This window comes from Xyrauchen texanus, chromosome 44, assembly GCF_025860055.1.
Source record: "Xyrauchen texanus isolate HMW12.3.18 chromosome 44, RBS_HiC_50CHRs, whole genome shotgun sequence".
NCBI classification, from domain to species: domain Eukaryota; kingdom Metazoa; phylum Chordata; class Actinopteri; order Cypriniformes; family Catostomidae; genus Xyrauchen; species Xyrauchen texanus.
Window position 1 is genome coordinate 6,455,903 of NC_068319.1, and position 11,314 is coordinate 6,467,216.

An 11,314-nucleotide genomic window follows, 5' to 3' on the forward strand; every position below is an offset into this window, starting at 1 on the left:
AACATGTGTAAATATTTGTATGAACATAAAATCACTCAACAACTAAAACATAAACTTGAGTTTCACAGACATATAAGTAACAGAAATGGTATAATGTGTCCCTGAACAAACTGGGGGTCAAAATGGAGGATGTCTTCCCTTTTACACATAGCGTTGAGATTGCCTGCAATGATAAGCTCAGTCTGATGATGCTGTGACACACCACCCCAAACTATGAGGACAGACCCTCCACCCCCAAATCGATCCCGCTCCAGAGTACAGGCCTCACTTATTCCTTCGACAATAAACACAAGTCCGACCATCACCCCTGGTGAGACAAAACCGCGACTCATCAGTGAAGAGCACTTTTTGCCAGTCCTGTCTGATCCAGCGAAGGTGGGGTTGTGCCCATAGGCGACGATGTTGCCGATGATGTCTGGTAAACACCTGCATTACGACAGGCCTACAAGCCCTCAGTCCAGCCTCTCTCAGCCTATTGAGGACAGTCTGAGCACCGATGGTGGGATTGTCCTTTCCTGGTGTAACTCAGGCAGTTGTTGTTGTCATCCTGTACCTGTGATCACCCGCAGGTGTGATATTGGGATGTACCGATCTTTTAGAGATGTTTTTACACGTGGTCTGCTACTGCAAGGATGATCAGCTGTCCTTCCTGACTCCCTATAGAGCTGTCTTAGGTGTCTCATAGTACGGACATTGCAATTTATTGCCCTGGCCACTTCTGCAGTCCTCGTGCCTCTATGAGGCACGTTCACACTTTAGTGTCCTAAGTTTTTATAACTGTGACCTTAATTGCCTACCGTCTGTAAGCTGTTAGTGTCTTAACGACCGCTCCACAGATGCATGTTCATTAATTATGGTTCATTGAACAAGCATGGAAAACATTGTTTAAACCCTTTACAATAAAGATCTGTAAAGTTATTTGGATTTTTACAAAATTATCATTACAATACAGTGATTTCTTTTTTTTTTTTTTTTTTTTGCTGAGTTTAGTTACACTCATTCATATTTTTTAACTTTTACACAGAGAGAAATAGATAGTAAATAATAAAACATGTTTTATTTGACATAGAGTGTGACATTAAGCCATTGACCTTTATTTTAATTATCATGATTTAAAGAGCAAAATAAATACATAAAAAAATATAAACTATTGTAAAGTCTGCAATTAACAAAACAATACATAATGCATAAAACTGGTCAACATGGAAAGCAGTGAAATGTTTTCAGATGAATCCTGGCATCAGCATCTGTGATCAACAGACCGTGTGCACTGTAGAAATCCTGTGTGTCTAGAATTGCTGTCAGCTCTGTTATTCTACACACCTTAATTCACATCGCATGAACTCTTGCAAAAGTACAGGCTGTATAATATCCTGTTCACATCTTGTAAATAGCATGGGCAAAGTTTAACAATGACGTAGTCTGAGTCACAGACACATAAACTCAAACTACCTTTCAGTTTTATTTTAAATACATTTAAAGCATTACGGGTTTGTAAAATTGTAGTATTTCCCAGAATAACAAATTTCTGACAGTTGCAATAAAGAATGTTTAAATGCATTTGTAGCAAAAACATATTGGTAACACTTTAAAATAAGGTTATATTTGTTATCATTGGAAGACAACCTTTGTTAATATTAACTAACAATGAACAATACTTTTAAAGCATTTCTTAATCCTGGTTTATGTTAATGATCTAATTTTAGATCAGAAGACGTATATGTTAACATTAGTTAATGCACTATGAACTAACATGAACTAACAATGAACAACTGTATTGTTACGAGGTAACATTAACAAAGATGAATAAATGCTGTAAAAAATATACTGTTCATTGTTAGTTCATAACTAACGTAATCGAATGGAACCTCATTGAAAAGTGTTGACAAATTATGTATTTGTATTTATTCATTTATTTATCAGTTTTCACATTGTAATTTTTGATTAGTAATTTCTAATAATTCATTGCATATTGATCAAATCAAATACACTTCTGTCCATAGTCCATATGTTTAAATCTTGTGTGTGGTACAGCAACAGTGCAGTCATGTAGTGACAGTATAACTATATAGGCTACTCAAAATGCAGAATTGTATTGGAAGATCCCATGTTACAGACAAAGAGTTCCAAACAATCGTGATCATCATGTTTAACATTAGCAAAACTTTTGTCAATTCATGTAAACCAATAAAGATAGGAAGTCCCATGCTCAAGAAAATTCACAGACTTAAATGGAGCACCACACATGCGCAGGTGACACACAACTTTGCCAGGTAGCTCACTTCCTGCTGCATTGTAATGTTGCGTGATGATATGTCATTTTTTTATTATCAGTCTCAAATGAGATAATATGAGACATGTCACAGAGATGGCTCTCTATGATAAAGCAGTTCCTGCATCAGTTTCTTCACAATCGTCAGCTGATGGAGCTCTTCCGTGACCTTTTGGGTTCATCAATAAGCCGTGTGGCTACAAAGTTCAAGCTCGAGTCTTCTGCTGCGGCTGTTCTGCTGTCCACGAATGGAAACACTTCTCTGGTAAAGCGGGTCACAAAGCATGGCATCTGCTTTTTGCCGCCCAAAAGTTTCCCTCTTGATTGGAAGTTGTAGGCCACCTGGTATTTCAGGCGAGTCATGAGTCGTGTGAGCTCTAGATTTGGACCTCCTTCCTCTTCCAGCAAATCACAGAGAGTCTGAATGAGCACTGAGCCCAAAGGATGCATGAATGCACCGTAACCTACAGAACAAATGCAGTACATGCATGTCAGTAAAGAACATTTAATGTGAGGAAGCTATGAAGTTTAGAAGCTGAGAAGTATTTGGACACTTAAGTCACACTTAAAAATGTATGAATGTCATTGCATTAGAAACAAAATATTAAACCAGTGGCGTACATACATGTGACTGTTACATCTACACCCTGTGTAAGCATTTATTTGTTTATCATTTAGCACATTATTAATCGACAAAGAGATGCTGACCTGTGGCTGTGGCGTACATGACTGCGGTGTCAATGGGAATTGAAAAAAGCTCAGACATGATTCAACGGAAATTCCAATCTTTCATGTTTTCGGAATTCTACTGGATTGTAATTTTAACTACATATGTCTGTGTAAGTTTAGTGCAGGCTCATATAGAAGAGTATAGTTGAGACTGTTTAGCAGCAATGGAAGAAAATTGTACCCATATAAAGAAGAGTTTGATCTTGCCTGTCATTGACAGACCTCCAAAATAGCTGGAAATCTTTGTAAGTTTTACAGGGCATCCATCAGCATAAAACACAACTCCCTCCTCACCATGGCTGGATATGATGCCCACAAAACAGTCTTTGACCATCTTCAAACTTTCTGAGGATGGAGGACACAACATATACTGTTTCATTGGTTAAATGCATGGTTCACCTAAAAATGAAAATCCTCTCATCATTTACTCACTTTCATGCCATCCCAGATGTGTATGAATTCCCTTTCCTTTGTATGAATAGGTCCCTTTAATGCAAGTGAATGGTGATCACACTTTTCAAGTTCCAAAAAGCCCATAAAGACAGCATAAAAATAATACATAAGACTCCAGTGGTTTGATCCAGGTCTTTAGAAGAAGTATGATGATTGTGGTTGAGAAACAGTTCAATATTTAAATCATTTTATTACTATAAATCTCCACTTTCACTTTCCCATTCTCATTCTGAATGTGAAAGTGGAGATTTGTTGTAAAAAAAAAAAAAGGATTGAAATATTGATCTGTTTCTCACCTGAGGTGATTGGATCGCTTCATAAGACATATTTGAAACCACTGTAGTCATATGGATTACTTTTATGTTGCCTTTAAGTGCTGGTCACCATTCACTTGCATTGAAAGGACCTACAGACCTGAGATGTTCTTCTAAAAATCTTCGTTTGTGTTCTGCATAAGAAAGAAAGTCATTTTTGGGTGAACTATCTCTTTAAAGCCAGTGACATATAAGATGCTAAATGTTTTCTGGTCCTGTGTGGGTAGTTTTCAGGCCTTGCAAACATTTGGTTCTCTGTAATGTATAGAAATTGTAGCTGATTTAAAAATGTCACCAGTTATTTAGCTAATATAGATTACATTTTTTAAAGAGCACATAACATTTTATGAAAAATAAACATAATTTTCTTGTACATATTAAAATAAATTCAAAATATTTTAGTTAAATATACTGTATATTTTAGAAAAAAGTCCTTAATCTCGATGTACTGAAATGAAATGGATTGGGCATGTTTTCTTGAGATCATGTGTTCCCATTTAAAAGTATTAATTGTCTCCAGCCAAAACTGAGCACAAGCTGTCATTATAATGTTTACATGGACTGATTCATAATGGCACAATCTCTTCCATTCAAACCCACTGATGCAAAACATAATTATATGCTTTAAGATTTCTTCCTATTACTGACAGTCATTTGCTGACTAGTGTTTCTTTTTTTCCTTCTTTTTTTTTGATGGATAATCAATCCATCAAATATCCACCTCTTATACCTCTATGTCTTGTTTGATGACCACTGAGAAGCCGAGTTTGGTGAGAATTTTGTGAGAATCTTTACACCCGGCTGCTTCATCAGAGCCACACCTGGATAGAAGTGTTGCACAGGTTAACACAATTAATGCCCTGTTCTTCACGCTCTTGTTTGCTGAGAAAGGAAATTTGCAAACAGACATTATTTTCCTCTGTTTTGTCAAACACTGAAATCTAATGCAATCATCAATTGTGTGAGAATAAGTTGGAGAGAGTACATTAGGAGCCTCATCGATATTGCATATCATATATCTTAGCGACTTACGTGAGTCCTGCCTAAATGGCCCTTATTTACAAGTCCATGCCATATATGGCGAGTTTCCTTTCTAGGCAACAACTTTGTCTAATCATCACCTTGAAGTATGCAACATTGGCAGTTCCCTGACAAGTCAAATTAATTGATCTTCAGCTATCAAAAAGCCCTTTAACACCTTTTTTAATGCATGTATTTATTATCTATCTATTTATCTATCTGTCTATACCACCGAATAATGTATGTCTATCTGGCTTTCTACCAATTGATTCATTCATTTATTTGTCTGGCTTACTTATCTAAGCTTTCTGACTAAATAAAACTAACGGAACTCTACATGGAGCATTTGCTACTATTGTTTTCGTATGCAGTGCATGGGTACAGTTGTAGTACAGTGTAACATAACAGGACAAAGCTTTACAACTGTACTCTGTCTCCCATATGGCTGGTCTCAAATCACTAACAAAGCAACCTAAAAACACTGATCTTGTCATCAAAATAATTATGGGCTACTTTTAAAATGTCTCCAAAAAGGAAGAAAAATTCATAAACTTCTCCAGGAAATGTTTTTTGTCTTATAGGAATCTGAGACAACGTTAGCCTCCCACTGGGCATGGGCAGCACTAGAGGTGGGCTAATTCTCCAAAGAAAACATAGAAAGGAAACATAAAAGTAATCCATATGACTCCAGTGGTTAAATCCATATTTTCAGAAGCGATATGATAGGTGTGGGAGAGAAACAGACACAAATGTAAGTCCTTTTTTACTGTAAACCTCTACTTTCACTTTCAGATGTGAAAGTGAAACTAAACAGGCACCACATGTGACTTCCCAATGTGAAAGTGTACATGGAGATTCCTTTATGTTATATTTGGAGCTACAAAGGTCTGATCACCGTTCATTTGCATTGTATGGACCTACAGCTGAGAAATTTGTTGAAAAATAATCGTTTGTGTTCTGCTTAAAAAAGAAAGTCATACACATCTGGAATGGTATGAAAGTAAGTAAATGATGAGAGAATATTTTCTTTTGGGGTGAACTATCCATTGAACCTCGCAAACTAAGCTAAATTTAACAAATATTTTTGCTCATAGCCTGCTATCTTCTTAATTCACCCATATAGCACACATAAAACACCAAGATGTTCAAAGAATTGTAGAAAACCAGAGTGTTTCATCTGGAATTACATTCTTATTTACACCTGATAAACATGAAAGAAATCTTTGCACCAGCTGACCCCCAAACCCTAAAAATAACCTGCCTCGCAATCATCACACAGGTCAGAACCCAATTCTCTATATGACCATCCCCCACATCAATGACCACCCCATCGCCCAGACCACAAAATCTGGGCAAAATGAAACCCGAGTGCACGTTAGACACAAAGTTCTGAACCTTCAACCAGAATTTTTGGATCTCAACACACCACCAAAACAAAATGGGCCATGTCACCATCCTCCAGTTGGCATTGCCAGCAGGTGGTTGTGTCTTTAAGACCAAGCCTATACAAAATAGTGTTTTTTAAGACACGTTTTAGAGTGTTAAAAGCATACAACTTCTGATCTTTGAGCCTATAAGCGGCTGAGACAAAAGTTACCGGGACCTTTTAGTTTCAGTGATATTTAAAGATTTACTATTTCATCAAGATGGCACCAAGCATATCTACAGAGGTCTGGGATAAGCCCTTGATGTCCAGAGCTGTGTCTAGAAGGTCTGAACCGCCTGAACCAGCCCTGACACGGTATGAATCGAGACAGAAATTGTATTGCACTGTCAGATATGCCACTACTCTGAATAAGGTCTATTGAAATAAAACATATTTAATCTCTCTACTCTACATAGACTGTACAAGTCTGGCAAAATGAATAATGTCACTATGTCAAGTTTCATCTGTTTGATAGACCTATTTTTTTCTTACCACATTATCTGACCCATCAATACAAAGTGAGAATTGTATGATGGACCAAAACCTGTTTTTAATGTCTAAACTGTGTGACCCTCTAGAATTTATCAGTATGTGTACCTTATTGTAAATTTGATTCTGCTCTCTGTAATATTTATTTATTTATTTTACAATTTCTATATCTTTCTCAAATGCATTAGAGCCAAAAAGTTCAAAACACACTTTTAAATTTAGTTAATATTCAAAAGAGCAACAGCATGTTTATTAGCCTGTGAAAGAACTACTTTAACTCATGCAATTAACATACCAAATGACTCAAAGAGAACATGCATAAGTCATAATTTTAAACAGATGGAATCTGGCAGTTTCGTGACAAACATTCAGTGAAGTGATGAAATCCAGCAAATCTGGATTAGCTGTCGACTGTAATTCATCATCACATGAGCACTTGCAAAAGTACAGACTGTGCAATACCTGTTCACATATTAAAGTATATATCAAGGGCAAAGCTTAACCATGACAAAATCTGTGTCAGTCAGCTGGGCACTACGTTGTTTCAGTTCTAATTTTAATACAGTTACAACCATTCAGGTTTATTATAACTTGAATACTTGCCAGAATCAGTAGTTCAATAAAACGAGTGACTGTTGCAATAGACTTCGTTTTAAGATGAAGTAAACTGTTTTAGCAATGCCAAGATGATAGGTTCGATTCCCAGGGAACACACTTATTAGTCAAATGTTTTGTATTCCTTGAATGCATCTTTGGATAAAAGTGTCTGCCAAAGACATAAATGTAAATTTAGCTGTATACAAGGTAGTGTCTACAGCATACTTTGACAGTACTGCAAGTTGCTTTGGAAAAGCGTCTACCAAATGTACTTTAGTAAATTATTGCAATTCAATAATTAACCCAATTTTTTTAAATAGAAGTTTTTATTGAAATATCACATATGTTACAGATGAACTGTTGCAAGCTTTTTACAAAAACATGTTCTGATCTTATAATTTAGGTTTTAACTTATTTGACATAAAATACACTGAAAAACTTTAGCACAATGAATAAAAGTAAGTAACAAACACAACAAAAAAATCCTAGTCCTTTCCCAACCACCCACTTTGTGCTGCATACATAACTTTTACATCACTTTATGCATTTTATTATCAGTCTCAAATGAGATAATATGAGACATGTCACAGAGATGGCTCTCTATGATAAAGCAGTTCCTGCATCAGATTCTTCACAATCTTCAGCTGATGGAGCTCTTCCGTGATCTTTTGGGTTCATCAATAAGCCGTGTGGCTACAAAGTTCAAGCTCAAGTCTTTTGCTGCGGCTGTTCTGCTGTCCACGAATGGAAACACTTCTCTGGTAAAGCGGGTCACAAAGCATGGCATCTGCTTTTTGCCGCCAAACAGTTTCCCTCTTGATTGGAAGTTGTAGGCCACCTGGTATTTCAGGCGAGTCATGAGTCGTGTGAGCTCTAGATTTGGACCTCCTTCCTCTTCCAGCAAATCACAGAGAGTCTGAATGAGCACTGAGCCCAAAGGATGCATGAATGCACCGTAACCTACAGAACAAATGCAGTACATGCATGTCAGTAAAGAACATTTAATGTGAGGAAGCTATGAAGTTTAGATGCTGAGAAGTATTTGGACACTTAAGTCACACTTAAAAATGTATGAATGTCATTGCATTAGAAACAAAATATTAAACCAGTGGAAAAAGCATACCTATGACTGTTACATCTACACCCTGTGTAATGTAATAAACATTTATTTGTTTATTATTAATAGACAAAGAGATGCTGACCTATGGCTGTGGCATACATGACTGCAGTGTCAATGGGAATTGAAAAAAGCTCAGACGTGATCTCCTCTTCCTCTGAGAATGAAGAGTCTGTCTCCACACCTCCATCCAACTCATTTCCTCGACAAGCCTGCACACCAGAAAGTCACGATAATCACATACATTCAACGGAAATTCCAATCTTTCTTGTTTACAGAATTCTAAACTGGACTGTAATGTTAACTATGGGACAGCCATGAATACCTGCTCAAGCTCATGCTTAGGTATATTGTGTAACAGCTCAGGGATAAACTTTTACCTGTATAAGGAAGAGTTTGTTCTTTGCCACCATTGATGGGCCTCCAAAGAAGTTGTAGATCTTTGCCAGTTTCACAGGGCATCCATCGGCACCAAACACAACACCCTCCTCACCATGGCTGGATATGACACCCACAAAACAGTCTTTGACCATCTTCTTGCTCTCTGAGAGTAGAAGACACGTCATATAGAATTACTTAAAGCCAATGACATCCAATAGATTTTTTGGATTGGATTATGCAAGTTTATTTTTGAGCTCCCTCAAAGTGAGCACAAGCTGTAATAATATACAGTAGTATTTGGATTTACAGTCTCTTCCATTCAAACTCTCTGAGAGGACAAATCACACATGCCTTCACAGTTCAGCTTAAATTACTTTTAGTCACAGGTTTATTAATAGTTTTATTGCTCAAATAATAGCATAACACCTCGAACTGTTTTGCCGTCCAAAATAGGAGGTCATATCAGAGATACATTGCAGTTTAATCTGTATTTGCTGATAAATGAGACCAGCATTATTAACAATTTGTAACAAACATTGACTTTGTCCCCAGTATATTACTTTATAACATGTTTTATAGAGGAGCTCTCACGGCAGAATACAAAACGTACACTGCAAATATGAAACATCAAATTATGCTGTGTAAAAGTATTCATATGAATTTAATTGTTAGACTTAACATCAATATATCATGATGGGCATCCATTACCTGCTTTGAACGCTTCATAGATCTCTTCGGCCTCTATGTCTTGTTTGATGACCACCGAGAAGCCGAGATTGGTGAGAATTTTGTGAAGTCTCTGAGTGTCTCTCTTTACGCCCGGCCGCTTCATCAGAGCCACACCTGGATAGAAGTGTTGCACAGACACAATTAATGCCCTGTTCTTCACGCTCTTGTTTGCTGTGAAAGGAAGTTTACAAACAGACATTTTTACTCTGTTTTGTTAAACACTGAAATCTAATGAAATCACTAACTGTGTGAGAATAAGTTAAATTCACTAGGAGCGTCTACATTATGAGCCTGTCTCAGCATCTGATATATACTGTCAAAGCCCATCCTCTGAGCCTCATTTGCATGTCTATCAGCATGTCAATAGTATTGAGCACTTCCTTCTTTAACAATACCTTTGAGTCATCATTTGTAATTATATAATTCCAGGCTCTCTGACAATGACTTAAAGCTTCAAATGTAATAAAAAGCACTTTATTATCTTTTCAGGTGCTTGTATTTGCTCTTGCAAATGTTTGCTGTATTGGTAAGAGGGAAGCTGTCAGTTGGGTTTCAAAACAGAATATATATGGGGGCTAGTTATCACATTTGTACTCCAGTGAATATTTATAAGGGCAGGTTTATTTTCGAGAGTCAGTTTCTGTATTGGCACATAAGCACATAAGTTTTATCTCTGAGAATGCAATCGAACATTTCGACCATAACTGCCCAGTATTTAAGATACTACAGTTCTTTGACAACTATTTTCACCAATAGCAGTCTGTAACTGCCTATTATAGGCTTAAAAAAAAAAAAGATGCTGTAAAACATTATGAAACACAAAACATTACATTTACATTTTAGATTTGGCAGATGCTTTTATCTAAAGTGACTTACAGAGCCCTTATTACAGGGACAATCCCCCTGGAGCAACCTGGAGTTAAGGACACAATGGTGGTGGCTGTGGGGATCGAACCAGCGATCATTATTTCATCTAAAAAAAAAAATCACAATTAACCAAGTGTATGAAATTACAACATTTTTTAAGTAAATATAATGAAAATGTGACAACGTGCCCCAACCAGACATATTGTACACTTGAGAACCCTTTAGTTCAAATCTCCCTATATGACACTTGCCTGAATGTATGCTAGTGTGATTTTATTATTTATCCAAAACATATTACAAAAACATGATGAAATTGGAATTTAAGTGTTTGATGTTTGTGTTTACATCTGGAAGACGTCTATAAGAAGTATGTCAGTAAGTCATTCAGTAGATGTCTTTGAGATGTTTATGATTTAGAGTGTTTGTAAATATGATCTTTTTAAAATGTAATGTAGATGTTAATTTAATTGTGATGCTTTCAAGATGAAAAGATCTAAAATAGATGTATCATAGATATACGTGTGATATCTGTTTACTTCAGCTACAGAGTTCATTGCAGGATTTAAGAATTATATATATATATATATAATTTATTTATTTATTTATTTTCTTTTTATTGACTGTATGCCTCTCTCTTCATTGTTTAATATCTGAAATCTATTTTAAACTACATTCAGGAAAAATTATTTGACTAACAGAGAAAAACAAACATCATTTTCAATGTTCTGCATTTATTATAGGCCTAAATTCAGAAAATAACTTGTTCAAAAGTCACAACACAAAAGTTCACCACAAGTTCAGCTCAGTCAACAGCATTTGTGGCATAATATTGATTACAACAAAATGTATTTAGTCTTGGGACCTCTTTTTTTAAAATAAAAAAAGCAAAAATCAGTTCCAGTGTTTGGGGCCAATCTGTA

The 11,314-nt window shown here is 36.2% G+C and overlaps 1 protein-coding gene and 1 pseudogene across 1 annotated transcript; both read right to left on the bottom strand.

Moving 5' to 3' along the window:
- Positions 1–2,416: 2,416 nt before the first annotated feature.
- LOC127636339 (caspase-3-like) lies at positions 2,417–4,678 on the bottom strand (annotated as a pseudogene).
- A 3,012-nt stretch (positions 4,679–7,690) lies between these two features.
- On the bottom strand, positions 7,691–9,781 carry LOC127637068 (caspase-3-like). Its single transcript, XM_052117926.1, has 4 exons — positions 9,507–9,781; positions 8,798–8,961; positions 8,503–8,629; positions 7,691–8,260 (listed from the first exon to the last, which is right to left on the bottom strand). The coding sequence occupies exons 1-4, from the start codon at positions 9,724–9,726 to the stop codon at positions 7,941–7,943; spliced, it is 831 nt and encodes a 276-aa protein (XP_051973886.1). The 5' UTR covers positions 9,727–9,781; the 3' UTR covers positions 7,691–7,940.
- Positions 9,782–11,314: the final 1,533 nt, after the last annotated feature.

Excerpts from the sequence above, each read along its gene's own strand:
- LOC127637068 (XM_052117926.1), bottom strand. The coding sequence starts at position 9,726 with ATGTCTGTTTGTAAACTTCCTTTCACAGCAAACAAGAGCGTGAAGAAC. Across the intron at positions 8,962-9,506 it reads CTATGAAGCGTTCAAAGCAG|AGAGCAAGAAGATGGTCAAA; the intron begins GTAATGGATGCC and ends TTCTACTCTCAG. Across the intron at positions 8,261-8,502 it reads CATGTATGCCACAGCCATAG|GTTACGGTGCATTCATGCAT; the intron begins GTCAGCATCTCT and ends TTTGTTCTGTAG.